This window comes from Lates calcarifer, linkage group LG6 (assembly GCF_001640805.2).
Source record: "Lates calcarifer isolate ASB-BC8 linkage group LG6, TLL_Latcal_v3, whole genome shotgun sequence".
In the NCBI taxonomy this organism is placed as follows: Eukaryota; Metazoa; Chordata; class Actinopteri; family Centropomidae; genus Lates; species Lates calcarifer.
Window position 1 is genome coordinate 15493776 of NC_066838.1, and position 14627 is coordinate 15508402.

Here is a 14627-nt window from a genome sequence, read left to right on the forward strand (position 1 = left end):
ATTCAATAAGCACACAAACATACTACACACATATAACAAAAATTCCTAAACACAAAATATATGGTGTGGTACATAAAACAGACCTTGTTTCTTCTGATATCCCCATGCTGCAGCAGTAGGATTTGACATAAGAAAGAGACATACATGCATAAAGCCAAAACAGAAAGCAGACAGAAAAAATATACCCAACATATTAATATTATGATTACTTCAGTCTCCTTAGTTTGTAAAGCTGTTAGGTGATGGTTACATGCTTTGGCCACAAGGGGGTGACATATCTCTTCACAACACAAGGAGAATACATAGTAGGCACATAAGTGCAATAAGATGAACATCTAAAGGGGGAATGACAGGGTAAAGGGTAATGGTATCCCTCATGAAAATGAATGAGAACTTCCAAATCTACAGAGTACTTCAAAGAATGACAACTACTGCCTAAATGTAGACAGCCATTTGGGAGGCCTTTGGGGTTTGTATCCTAAATAATCAATTATGAATACAATTTGAAAAATTTGCCATAGACTAGTCCATAGACTGATAAAACAAGTACATTTTCCACCTAGTTTCTAAGCTTTACCATCATTTCAAACGGAAAACTCTAAATGTCATGTGCACTATCTTAAAAACATTCTCTGTGATGTGGAGAGTGGTGACATTTAAAAGCACTGATCTTCAAATGTAAGTAATTTTTGTGTTTTTAAATGCATCTGCACAAAGTGAGTTTGTAAAGGAGTCATCAGTCCATGAGTAAGAGGTTTACTGATGCACTGACTAATTCATTTGTCAATACATTTATTACTTGAAGAACTGATTACTAAGACACACAGATGGGCCCTGACAGAGTATTTTTGAGGAAAACACATTTCTCTCAACATTCCTGCTTTTGCCACATGTTGCCGTGCAAAGTAATACAAAATACAATATGCTTATCTATATTCACAGCTCTCATCTTTCCTGACTGGCAAATGGAAATTCAGTCTGTGCTTGAAACCATGGACACAGAGCATTCTTGATGATTGGCTGAGCAAGGTAAGAAAAAGATGTAAGGAAATCAAACAAAAAGAAAAAAAACACATTCACATAGCACCATACAGAACTCAGAGTAAAAGAATGAATGAAACAGACACAAAACGGAAGTTAAATTACACATCTTTTCATCTGTGGGAAGATATTACTGCGTTTCCCTCAAATATCCTAACTCCTCTGCTCGTGTCCAGAAGGTGGGGAGCACCAAGGACACAGAGCCGAGACGTAGGAGGGAGGCGAGGGTGACCGCGGATAATCAATGCAACGAACTAGCACTGAATATCAAGTCAGAGTGGGTGGACAATCCACACAAACACACACACACACAACCAAGACTGTAGACACAAACGCATATGTACAAATACATACACACACACACATACACACACTCCAAACAAACAGATGGTTAGGGGACAACTGTGGTCACTGCAGCTGAGAGAAAAGGTGACATTCCTTATGCTAATGACAAAGTTCTCTTGTCAGACTGAACTCTTCCCCAAGTGTCTCAAAGGTCAAAAAACAGGGGAAATTGTAGAGAAAAAAAGAGAAGTGATAATCTGAGAAGAGAGATGGGGGACAGAGGTGATAAGGGAGAGCGAAGTGACAGCAGGTAAAAGTTAAAGGAGCATCTTCTGCATGAGGTATACTGTGGCTTTTCTGTTTTTAAAATAAACTAGTAAATGAAAGAAAATGGTCTTTTTCTCCTATTTCATATTACAGGGCTGTAAACATTGTGAGAGAAAGTAAAAGTTTAGTGAGTGATGGATATGATAGAAAAAGATGGTGAGGGGAGAGAGTAGAGCTGCAACGATTAGTTGATTAATTGACTAACAAATTGACAGAAACTATTTTTTGTTACTGTAAATTGAATAGTTCAGGGTTGGTCCGACAAAACATGACATTTGAAGACACTGTGAATTTTAGAATCAACTTATAATTTTCACTGTTTTCTGATATATAAGCCAACGTAAAGCAAACTGACTTATTTGGGAACATTGACAACAGAACTGAATAATAACTGAGATTATAATTGGACACATTACTAGTGTGTGTGTGTGTGTGTGTGTGTGTGTGTGGCATTGTTTTTTAGTCATATTGTACTCACTAGAAACATGACACATCGTGTGGATTAAAACTCAGGGGAGTGATCATGAGTTCAGCGTGAGGAAAAAAAAAATTATGTTCCAATAACAGGCTGGAGGACACATCATAACTTGTGTATGTAATAGATTCTATCAGAGCCTTGGACAGTGTATAGGATCTTTTCTTTTCATCTATGTAAAGGTAGTTGTTTAGATGGACCTGTCCCCTACCCCAGAGATTTTTAAACGGACTGCCAGTTTTGATCACATTAATTAAATCAACTGATTCTGCTTCCATTGCATTCTCATAAGGGTTCTCATAAGGTACCTAAGGGTTACATGGACATGAATCTAAAGGTAAAGTAGGATAAGTGGTGTTAGTAGATGAACAAAGATAAAAGGAGACAAGGGCAAAGGTAAAAAAGAAAAGACAAGAGAGTGTGTTAGCGTGGGAGAGACAAATGAGCCAATACTTCAAAAAAAGTAATACACTAGTTGTATGGGTCTGTCGCCTGGAGGAGCAGAACAGAGACAAACATATCCATCCATCACAGACAAGACCAAGTCAGGGCCAGCCTGCAGCTACACAGAGACATTGACTGTCCTGCTCCATTTAGATGCCACAGACACAAGAATCCCAATATCAGTAGTCCAGTGAAAAACACATTTATTGACTCTAAACCTTACTAAAATCCCTGTGGCAGCTTTGGAGGTGGTAAAAAAAGTGTGAGCATCTTTTGAGTACCTGTATTGTAAGTTGTGTGCACATGTGGCTGTCTCAATTCTTCATGCAAACTGTGTATATAATTTTGTTAAAGGAAGTGTTTTGAGACGCATGTACCAACCAAAACTCTGTAAAGGGGCAGCAATTACCTTCCAGAAAAAGCGGAGTTATTCTGTTTCAGTTTTCAAACTTTCCGTTTTTAGATGTTTGGTTTCAAAACGAAAAGAATGCGTGTGCGTGTGTGGGTGTGTGTGTGTGTCACGGTGTCCACGCACGGTATGACAATGTGAAACGAAGAAGCTATAAATACAAATGCAGAGGTGGCTCCTTGGTTACAGGAGGGAGGAGTCAGACAGAAGAGTGCAGATATAATTAAAGTTTTTGCATGCTGGTGTGAGAGAGATGAAGAGCCAGAGAGAGCTATAAAGAGATTCAACAGAACCCACACATGCTGTATAGTGTGAAAGAGTATTAGAAAAGGATGAAATATATCTTACATATATTTCCAGGTATTTCCCCCTGAAGGAAGACTTCTGTTTTACCAGCAGACAAACACAGACACACAAGAAAGTAAAATGCCACACAGACAAATGGAGAGACAGAATGCTGAAAACAGGAAGACAGAGAAATAAAGGATATAGTGTGTATATACAGTGAGGCAGACAGATGGATAATGCCTCAGAATGAGCGGGCCAGACTCCAGGGACAGGTAGCACAGGACAGACACGGTCACTATCCCTTCAGGAGTGGCTGTGAGCTTTTTTAGAATCTGGCTAACACTTAGAATGGCTGCCACTAGGGCACGTTCCCATGGAAACACAGACAGCTCCGAGCTTCACAAATGAACTGCACAGAAACCTTTCTATGCAACCTTGAAGACAGGAACAAAAGGTATGATGTGCAGAGGAGCTGGGGTGGGTCAACACAAAAAGTCTGTGTGAGCAGACAAATCAAAGAGTTTCATTTCAAACTGAAATTTGCACCATTTGAAAAGTGTGATGCCTTCCCTAAGAAAGACTTGCTGGTGTTAAAGTGACTCACTGTTTAATACTAAAGTTGTTGAGCACTGGATGAGATTGTTTTCTGTCCACAGCCATTTAAAGAAAAATCTTAAGCGTGGACATAATGCATTTTTGAAACAAACTCTTCAATTTGTCCATTTTCTCACCTGCAAATCCTCTTGGTTCGTCCTGTATTGGTCTTTGAGAACCGAAGTCCTCACTCCCTCCTCCCGCCTGACCCCCTTGTCCCTCTTCACGTCGGGGCTCCAGAAGTTGACACTGTTCACGCCAGGGCCTGTCCTTCCATCCCTCCCTCCGTCTAGTTCTCTCCTCAGGTTGTCATTCTCCCTCTGCAGCTCCCTCAACTGAGCCTGGAGATCAAATGTGGAAACCTCACCCCGTCCACCAGAATCCATCATCTGTGAATTTCGCCCAGACTGGCGCCGCAGACTGGAAGTCCCCACCGAATGCAAGGTTTGGTCTCCATAGGGGTCTGATGGGTGATGCAGCCCAGAGGAGGTGATGTTTGGGCTGCTACCCATTGCTGTTGTCCGGCCGGTGTAGGAGGAGCGGCTGGTGCTCCTGCCCAGTGTCATGGTGCCTTTGGGGTACCCACCAGAGGGTTCTAAGGAGTCCCGCTCGCTGGGGTACATGGTGCCTGAGGTGGCATAGGCAGCACTCAAAGACTGGATGTTCTCCATAGACAGGGTTTTACCCCCGGGTGCTGTGGCTGAACCATGAGCTGCTCCTTTGTCTGCTGCTGTGGCAGCTTTGCTCTTTGAACCTGGCCTCAACACTGACCCTTGACCTCCTGCCAATTTAGGGGCTGGCACAGGCACACCCCCTGACACAGAGCCTGGTTCTAGCCCCGAGCGGGAGCCTGGTGCTGAGCTCACAGCCTGTTTACCTTTCCCCTGTTTAGGGGACCTTGAAAAGCGTGAATGAGATGTGCTGCCATCAGTGTGCCCGCTACTCTTTCCGCCAGCAGACAGCTTGCTCTGCGTGGGCTTGGCTCTAATATTTAAAGGCATTTTTTATATGGCAAAAGTGGACTTATGAAAGGAAACTGTTAAGGTTGGGAATATTTTCATTTTGTGGAACAAGAATGAATAACAAGGTTTGGAATAAAGGCCACCTTTCAGCCTCTCAGTTTTCACCTGTCCATTCCTGATTGTTTAGGGCTTGAGGCTGAGTCTTTTTTAGTCCTATTAAAAGAAAGTGGCAGTGACTGTCGGCTACAGGGCTCCTAGACACAGAGGCCAGAGGTCTTGTGGTTTCAGCTACAGTGCAGGACATCATGGATTCTAGACAAGTAAAAGTAAGACAAACATTGACAGAGAGACAGATAATATTATAGTTTTAAAAAAAAAATAGCTAACATGCATTTCTCAATCAATCAATCAATGACCACATCTTTTAAAATTCATTAACTGTTTTCTCAAAACAAACACTCTTGAAAAAAATGATTAATTTACATTCAAAATCTAACATAGGGCTACATTCAAATATATTTACAGCTAAAAAGAAATGTAAAAAAATATTAACCACTAATTTGGAAATGCAAGACTGAGTGCCTTTTTCATTCCTTAATGACCTCTGTGAAAGATCAAGTGAGGAAAGGGGGACAGGTGAGGCTGAATCCTATTGCTTCTGTCATTTCATGGGGACAGTGTGGCTGTTTCATCATTCCTTCCCAGGCACAGAGTGAGTTGCTTTTGTTTTTTATTTTGAGCACCTGAAATCACTCTACACAGAAATGGAAAAAATAAAGCATACTGCAGAAATTCTGACTCATGTGTGTGACATATACTTTCGGATACTACTATCCATGCAATTAAATATGTACTATTCTGTTTGTTGTAATGGTATCACAAGTTATGGTAAATAAATGAATAAATAAAAACTACATCAAAGATAATAGTGATCCGTATTGTAATGCCACCTATTAGTGTTTTTTAGGCCATAGTGTAAAGAGTGACAAAGTGTTACTGTTAAAAAGCAAATGTTGTCATTGTTCTAGTAGTGTAGTGTAGTGTGGTAGTGTGTTTGGGTTGCATTGGTGCATTTTGGATGTGATATTAACTGTTGTGCTGAGCTGCATGTCGGTAAAAAGAACTGTCTGAACAGTTTGGAAATAGTGTGCTCAGTATTATGAAAAGGATGTTGCCAATTGTAAAAAAAAGCTGTGAACAAAAGTAACACAAGCAGCATCGATAGAGGACTGATAGGACTGGCAACTGTATTATGAAACTATTGAAAACGTAAGAAATATTCAGTGCTATCTAAATACAGCAGCAGTACTACAAGAGCTGTACCTAAACAGTCGCAGAATGATGATTTAAATCAGGAACTATCTGATCAATAACATAGTTCATGGGTGAAAACTAAATACCTGCAACTTTACAGACTTCAGATAGCGAATACCATTAGTTGTTGCACTGATTCATCCAGAGAATGAGTGACAGACAGATAATGAGTAAGACTGTGAGTTCACAGGAGCAGGGTTGGGAACCACTGATCTCACTGACATTTTCAGCTGTAATTACTCTCTCCTCATTTGGAGTTGTGAAGAGTGATGGGAAGACAGGAAAGCAACATCTCTAATCACCGGGCTATAGATTAGTGGTGCAGCATACTATTGGCTACTCTTAGGGCCTACAGCCACAGTCACCACAGTAGATGGTGGGGAAAAAAAACACTGAGAGGGACCAGCTGGACCATTTCAGCACCATGGACAGCACTAAAACTCCCTGCCTGTTTAAAGCAGAAGGATTCTAAAGCCTGCTCTGAAGGAAAACAGGGAGCAAATGGTGCAATTGGCTACACCCATGGCAGAATGCAGAGGGAATTGGAAGACCAGTCTTTATTATCTACCTTCCCTCTGGGGCACTTACAAATTCATCATCAGACTTCATCAGGCTGTAGACATATCAGTGCCTTAGGCTTCAACTAAAAATAGAGGACAAAAATAGGCACTTGGAATTTAGGCTAAATCATACTTGTAAAATACTGCATGTTAAGACTGTGCTCATATTAAGGCCAAATCAGCATGTGTTATATCATATTTCTATATCACACAGAAGGGTATGGGATCACTCATTGTCTTTGAGGTGTAAAAAGCCATACATTAATACAACTGGGTAAAAAAAATATCCTCAGGGAATCAAAGTAAGCGCAGCCTAGTCTGTGATGGACCAGATATTGGAGACTGTCTGCAAAGCAGAGGCAAATCCAAATCATAATCCCTCCTCTAATCCAAGAGGATTGGGTGCTGGGAGTCACTACACAGGATTCAACTGAGAGATTGGTTAAGTCTACTTGTCAGTCAAAACATAGCTGTCAATCCCTTATCCATCATTGTTTGAGACAATGAATTGTGTGCCAGCAATGGAACCATCAAAATTTCGGTAAAACAAGTGTAAAATTTATCTAAAGTGAACATGGGGGGCTAAAAGATGATGATTAACATAAAATAACAAATATTACTGTGTCTAACCATTTTAAAATTAGGAAAATGCAAACATGTTAGCTTGCTACTGCTGAAGCTACGCCTATCATTTGCAGTAAGATGGAGATATCATAAGTCAGTGTTGCTGGTCAGTTTCGACGGGTTGTGCGCCAAGTTTGCGCAGCTGTACACCCCCATGTCAAACCACACTGACAGAGCGAGAAAAAAACTGACAAACAGAGAACGGACTGGTGAGACAAAAAATTAAAAATGTCACAAGTAGGAAACGCCTCACTTCGCGCCGGTCCCCGAGCCTCAGCACTTACTTCTGAGTTGGCAGCCAGCTGTTGCCGCGAAGAGAAAAGTCGAGTCACCACCCAAACTGCAATAGCACAAATGCATGATAATGTATTGTCCATACGACCGCCTCTCGTGAAGCTCAACATGCCGCCAGCTTAACGGACAAACTGTCAAGTAGACCTCACTATGTTTCATGAGTGGCACGAGTAAAACGGTCGTTGTGCATGTGACTACGCAGCCTGGACACAGACGCCCGAATAACTCTACTACGACCACGGCATGAAGGATTAGTTTCTTGCTCATATGCACACGGCTACATGAGTTCGAGCTAGTGCCTTACATAATAATTAATCTGCCACACAAACTGAAAGAGCACAGTTTCATGTTTTTCTTTAAATATTGTTGTCAAATGATGCCACCGAGTCCAGGTGTGCGTTCAACGTGTGCTGTCTATCTTACCGGACGGGCACCTCTCCATCACTGTGAAGTCTCAGCCGTACCCTGTCCGACCTCGGCGCAGGCTCCATGATCTCATCGGCTCAGCTCTCTCATGACCTGTCCTGCCATCGGGTCCGCGTGGGCGCGCTCTCCCCCAAGCTGGCGCGTGCGCGACCTACACGGTGTGGTGGGGCAGCAGGAATAGCAACGATTGGAGCGTTTCTTCTTTTTTCTCTTTTTTTTTCATACACCTACATGAGCGTCAGTTGGCCATGGCACTTGCATGGCCTTGGCTAGACAAACTAAAAAAAAAAAAATCATTTGCATGTAAATTCAAGCAAATAAACAAATTGAATTGCATTCCAATCATTTTTCGTGCAGACCAGACAACAAATGCCCTGACAGTCATCAGTAATTTAATCCCATGAAAGTGTGTTTGTTTATTATATTACATGAGAACTAATCTAAAATTCCACCATGTGATTGGATAAAGCCATAACTAGTTTTGAATATGCTACAAAACTGTGTACATGAGCCAGGGTAGTCCACCAGCTGCTCAGTTTACTGTTCGTTTACTCAATATATCTCACCCAGAAAATACAAAAGAATGACTATTTTGGTCAGAGGTTTCACTCTCAGAAAGAGATGCTCTCTGTCAGTCAGAGTTCCCAGGTCACGAGACAACAAACGAAATCCCAGACTACAGGCTAAAATAGATGCACAGTACAAGCAGCTGCACTGCTCCCACAGCACATGTTGGTTTTGTTACTTTCAGTGTCCTCCTGTGCACTTCTGTCACTCATCACTAAACCTCCTCCTACAGTCAGCTGCCTGCAGTCACTTATGTTAAACTTCCTCGATTTCTTATTTTACTAACAAATTGGTGTAGTTACACAACAACTCTTTCCCAAGTTTTCCCCTCAAACTTATTGAGAATTCATGGGCAATATCTTTCTTACTTTGAATGGATGCAGCTGAAGATGTTAGCAGTCATCTGTAACCTGTAAGACATAATCAACAGTTTCATTTCCTGCAGACATCTCACCAGAGAGAAGTGAAATTTTGAAAGTGGGGGTTGGGTGGGTTTTTTGTGTGTTTTTTTTTAATACAGGTACACTACAGTATGTTCTTGTAATACTAAGATGAATACTATCAATGGAATCAAGGCAGTGGATTGAAATCAGGTTTATTATAGTCCAATTACAAATGCTACAATTACTTAAAATTAACAATCTGTTAACTTGTAGCTTACATACCAATTCAACACCCCCGAAGACTAGGATAAAAAATAAAATAAAAAATAAAAAACTGAAGAAACTTTATTGGAAATATAAAGAATTCATGACAATGTCAAAATATCAAAAAGAAAAAAAAATAAAACAACAGAACAATCTGGTAAAAAAGTAAGGCAAAATATTCATATGGAGGAGCTGTCACATTTTGATGAAAGAAATTACAGTTACATTAAAAAAAAAAAAAAAACTATCAAGTATTATGACATAAATCATCAGTGAGAGGGTAAATTTGTCAAAATTAGGTAATGGGGGATTAAATACTTTTTTTCCACCAAGGTGGCTTGGCAGTTTAAGTGTAGTCATATAAAACTTTCACTCATGTTGTTGTCATAAAATTTGAGGTTATCTGATGACAACACCATTCTCATTCGATTCCAGAAAAGGGGTTGAACCCTTGGGTTTCTGGGCCAGGACAACACAGACTTTCTGCACAGTCTCTTCCTCAGCTGAAGGTACTTCAATTTGGGAAACATCTCATCCAACAGAACCAGCACAGCTGCATCCACCTTGTTTAGATAAAAATAAGAAATAATTTTGTGTTGTAAAAACATGACAGCAGATCAAAAAGGGCAAGACTGACATCCATAAAATGCACATTAAAGTGAAAAATAGATTTTACTGACCTTCTCATCCAGAAGCCGCTGCTGAACCATGAAGAAAGCCTGGCGGATCACACCATTCACCATCTCACCACCATTAAAACCACTGGAGAGCACAAACACCGTCTTCACACTGTTGTAGACAGCACTGTGTAGATTCTCAATACACGAAAGCCCAGGAATCCAGTCCCTCTCTTCCAAACAGAGACAAAATCTCCTGTGACCCAACTTCTCCAGATTGACAGTCAACTCATTGTAGACCCAGTCTCTCACAGCCTGGTTCCTGGTGTCAAACACCACAAAAGCATCATAGTGATACTGTGAATCAGTACCAGCCAGTTGGGAATAGCCTTTGTGTCCTGCCCAAAGCACCTGAAGGCAATACCACATATCCCAGCCATAGAGATGCTTCAGTAGGGGCAGAACAGTGAATGTCACAGCCATGAAGGAACAGATGAGGAATGCTAAGCTACCATATATGTCCTGGCAGGAACGCTGGTCCATAGACAGTATACTCTCACCCTGCTGGGACTCTGGGAATTCACAGTGTATATATGTGGTGAGATAAGGAATCTTTACTGGAGTAGTACGCAAAAAGTCTGCAAACCAAGATGTATCACAATCACATTTAAAGGGGTTCGCATGCAGGGTGAGTTGTTGAAGGGCACTACCATTTTTAAAAGGGGCAGGGAAATACTGATGGTTCAACTCCTTGATCTGATTGTGGCTAAGATACAGATATTTCAAGGATTTTACCTTTCTGAAGAAATTCTCAGGAACAAAACTAAGGTGATTGTGACTGAGGTCCAAGAGAGAAAAATTGGCTCCAAATTCTATGACTCTATCGGGCAAATAAGAGAGATGGTTTTGACTGAGGTCCAGGTGACATAAATTACTGAGTGCTGAGATGTTCTGCCATGGGAAATAGTTCAGCAGATTGTTGCTGATGCTAAGGGTCTCAAGGTTTCCTGGGAAGTTACACAGTACCTCTGGTGAGATTGATATCAGGTCATTGTTGGAGATGTCCAAGTAGGTAAGGTTTGTAAGGTTTTGGAAGAAATGAGTGTACTTGTTGTTATCAGATTCCCACATAGTACATAGGTGATTTCCATAGAAATAGAGGTACTTCACAGAGCTGCTGATCAGCCTTTGATCTATTCTCATCTCAATGCCATTGTTTGCTAGACTTAGGACTTCCAAGTTAGTCAGATTATGAAGAAAGTCAAAATGATGGCCCATGCCCTTCATTTTGAAGTGAAAGTCATTATTACTAACATCTAATACCTTCAGAGTAGTTTTAAGCTCACTGAAAGCATTGCTATAATAAAAATCAAGCCTATTGTAAGACAAATCAAGAAAAACTAAATTTTTCACACTATCAAACTCACCACCCCTCAATGCCTGGCTCATGTAATTGAAGGAAAGGTCTAAACAAACTGCATTTTCCATGCCTACAAACACATTCTTGTTAAGAGATAGAATGTCATTTTGCGACAGGTCAAATGTTAATTTATGTCTGCAGAAATTATTTCTAAAATCCCACAATGATGGAAATCGTGGTGCACTGTCCTCCAACATTCCGTACACATTTGATTGGTTGGACTCCCAGATCTCACTTCCAGATGTGACGTCTCGATCTCTCAAAATAAAGGGTTGGTCGCGTAAATCATGTGTATACAAGTTCTGGTTCTGACAGCTTTTCTGTGCCACAATCTCATTTGATAGACTGGAGCAGCATGGAAGGAAATTGAGCATATTTTGGGAGAGGTCGATATTGATGAGATGTGTTAATTGCTTCAGATCTGTCAAGTTACAAGTATTAATGAAATTCATTCTCAGTTCTAGTTTCCTTAGATTTTTAAGCTTGGACAGAACCACAAGGCTCTGGTTTGAAAGTTGGTGGAAAAAGTTACCACTCAGAAGGAGATACTGTAGACCAGATATATCAACAATATGTGGGGAAAGGATCAGTTCCGGAAATGTCTTCAGTGGTTCATAGTTATAGATAAGGCTAATCCAAGTGAGGCCCTTCAGCTCTGTGAAGAAGGTGCCATTTTGCATAGTATATGCCAGGAGGTTGTCAGAGAGGTCTAGCCTCTTTAAATTCCTCAAAGGTTTGAAAACACCCTCTGGAAATGTTCTCAGAGAGTTGCCTCTCAAGCTTAGGTAGGTGATGGAGCTGTTCTTAGAATAGAATGAGTTTCGGTAGAGTTTTAGAGAGACATTTTGTGGGCAAGGGAAACAGGGCCTTGCTGCATGGTCACAACGCTGGCAGTTCCACTCCAAATTCAAATCCCTGAGCCTAGTCAGGTTGGCAAAAGCTCCTTCTAAGACCTTTGTGATTGTATTCTCTCTTAAATCCAGACTCTCCAGTGAGGGTGGCAGTCCTTTAGGGACAGCTGTCAAATTATTATACCCTAATGTTAGGTTTTTGAGTTTATGGAGCTCTCTAAAAACCCTTTCACTGATGTAAAAGGACTGGTTGCAAGGGTTTGCATAAAAGCAGTTCCTGGTGAGGAAGAGGTTTTCGAGATTTGGAGTGTTTAAAGGCTGGACAATGTGGAAGATACGATTATTCTGTAGATCGAGAACCCTTAGGGTTTCAGGTAACCAGGGTATAGAGGTGAGGCTATTTCCTGACAGATGCAGATATTCAAGCTTCAGTAAGCTCTTGAAGGCATAATGGTGGATCTCCATTTTGCAATACCGGTTTTCTAAGGCTCTCAGTTGACCTGGTTGACAATTCCCCATTATTTTCAGAGTGTGAAGGTTTGGGACATGTGCAAAAGCATGCTGCCCCACTTGCTGTATCTTAGTCTGACTTAAATTGATTGACACCACAGTGGTAGATGCGATGAAAGGGACATGCTTGAGTGGTCTGTCATAGCAGTCTACTGTGGTGGCATTGTCATCTGTATCACATGGGAAGAATTTGATATTTATGGTTCGCACAAATGGAAGAAGCTGACAAAGGAAGATGATGTTTTTCAACACAGCCTGAGAAAAAAAAAACAAGAAACCAAATTCAGCTCATTTGTTTGTTGATGGGTTAGAAAATGCTATCCAAACAGGTGGTTTCATTTCACACTACCGGTCAAAAGTTTTAGAACACCTCAATTTTTCCAGTCGTTATTGAAATGTACAGTGTAATGTTTCAGTGTTTCTGATATTAAAGTACAAACAACAAATAAATAAGAATTTAAAAAAAGGATTAATAGAATCTTAAATCCTAAATTTAATCTGGAGCTTTGACTCAATCAGCAGCTGAACACACTTGTGATGTTTTTTCTATTATGAAAATGAAACACGGTTTGGAAAGTTCCCACAAACACGTTGCACTTTCACCTCTCGTACAGTTTATCCCAAACCAGCTCGATAGGGTTTAAGTCTGGAGGCTGTGCTGGTCCTCCATCATTTGAAGCCACTCTCTAGTTGTGTTCTTCTTCTTAGTCATTATCTTGCTATAGGATCAACCCGTGACCAATTAGCCTGTCACTCTCACCGTTCCGAGAGCAATATACAAGGGGTGACTGATAACTTTGTGGCCTAAGGTAGAAGGAGATTAATTGAAAAGCTTGTTCCGTGTACACGCAGTTCCAACTTTTTGAGTGATTACGCAGCAAGTTTAAAGTTAGTAACTTTTGTGGCATTTCTATCTCAGTAATAACAAATTGCAAGTTAGCACTGTCAAAATGACATCTGACACTGAGCCCTTTCTTCATCTTGGGTAAGCAGTAGTAATCTGAAGATGCCAAATCACATTAAGAGGGTGGATGTTGAACAACTTTTTTGTTGATCAACATGCTGAACAACACATTTGGCACATGACTGCACAAAGGCTGATGTTCTGCATTTTCTCAGACAAAGGTGCAATTTTAATTAAATGAGACAGAAATATAACAAAAGCTATTAACTTGAAACTTTCTGTATAATCACTCAGAGCTTAACTGCACATGCATGTAACGAGAGCCGTTTAACTCAACTCTTCTACCTTTGGCAAAAAACTTTTCAGTTACCCCTTGTACACTATGACCTTGTTCCAACACTACCTTCGTACAGACAAAGGGAATGTAAGTATTCAAGAAAAAGTTGGGGCACCTGTAAAAATTTTTTGCATTAACTTTCAAGGCTTTATTTAATGCCATTGTTGCAGGAGAGCTGTAAGTTAACCAATTCCTTAATCCCCAAAAAATGCTTGTTTTCTATTAAATTTAGGTGATTTTTCAGTTGACAGCAGACATTTGTACATTTAAGGTTATTCATTGGATTTAAATAGCTTAAATTTCAATTTAAAAAAGATGGAAAAATTATGGTGTACTGTACTGTATGAGAATATAGTTATACAGTACATTGAATCAATATCATCCTATGCATCCTAGAGTTAGTAGCCTTGAACAACTTCAAGTAAAATCATTTTGGCTTTTTCAAGCCTTTCCAATCAGCTATTTATGTCCCTCTAATCTGACAATAGTATGAATAAATAATTTTGTCACAGTCACATTTCTGATGGTAGAATACAATATCATCTCACTTACCATTGCTGGTAGAGCCTGTAAAAAAGTCAAATCAGGAGGGAGATGAAGCAATCTTTATTCCAGGAGCAACCAGGATAGATTATAAAAGGTTATCTAAAAATCTGCATAGTGACTCAAACGGGATGCAGAAGTGCAGAAGTGAAAGCAGAAGTTTAGTAAAGGGTACGGCAACCTGATGC

General features: G+C 40.4%; 2 protein-coding genes across 10 annotated transcripts in view; both read right to left on the reverse strand.

Annotated features, from left to right (window-relative positions):
* Positions 1–8390, reverse strand: part of LOC108877885 (ERC protein 2) — a 147573-nt gene extending 139183 nt beyond the window's left edge. For 6 of the 9 annotated variants that reach the window (XM_051071277.1, XM_051071282.1, XM_051071281.1 and 3 more), the window contains exons 1-3: positions 8041–8390; positions 4001–5137; positions 84–107 (exon numbers count right to left, since the gene is read on the reverse strand). In XM_051071277.1, the coding sequence (XP_050927234.1) occupies positions 84–107; positions 4001–4864 (888 nt within the window). In that variant the 5' untranslated portion in view covers positions 4865–5137; positions 8041–8390. Of the gene's footprint in view, positions 1–83; positions 108–4000; positions 5138–7607 lie in introns of all 9 variants that reach the window. The other 3 variants (XM_051071283.1, XM_051071278.1, XM_051071276.1) reach the window with 2 other exon arrangements.
* A 799-nt stretch (positions 8391–9189) lies between these two features.
* Positions 9190–14577, reverse strand: tlr9 (toll-like receptor 9). Its single transcript, XM_051071284.1, has 3 exons — positions 14449–14577; positions 9938–12910; positions 9190–9820 (listed from the first exon to the last, which is right to left on the reverse strand). The coding sequence occupies exons 1-3, from the start codon at positions 14449–14451 to the stop codon at positions 9614–9616; spliced, it is 3183 nt and encodes a 1060-aa protein (XP_050927241.1). The 5' UTR covers positions 14452–14577; the 3' UTR covers positions 9190–9613.
* Between the last annotated feature and the right edge of the window lie 50 nt (positions 14578–14627).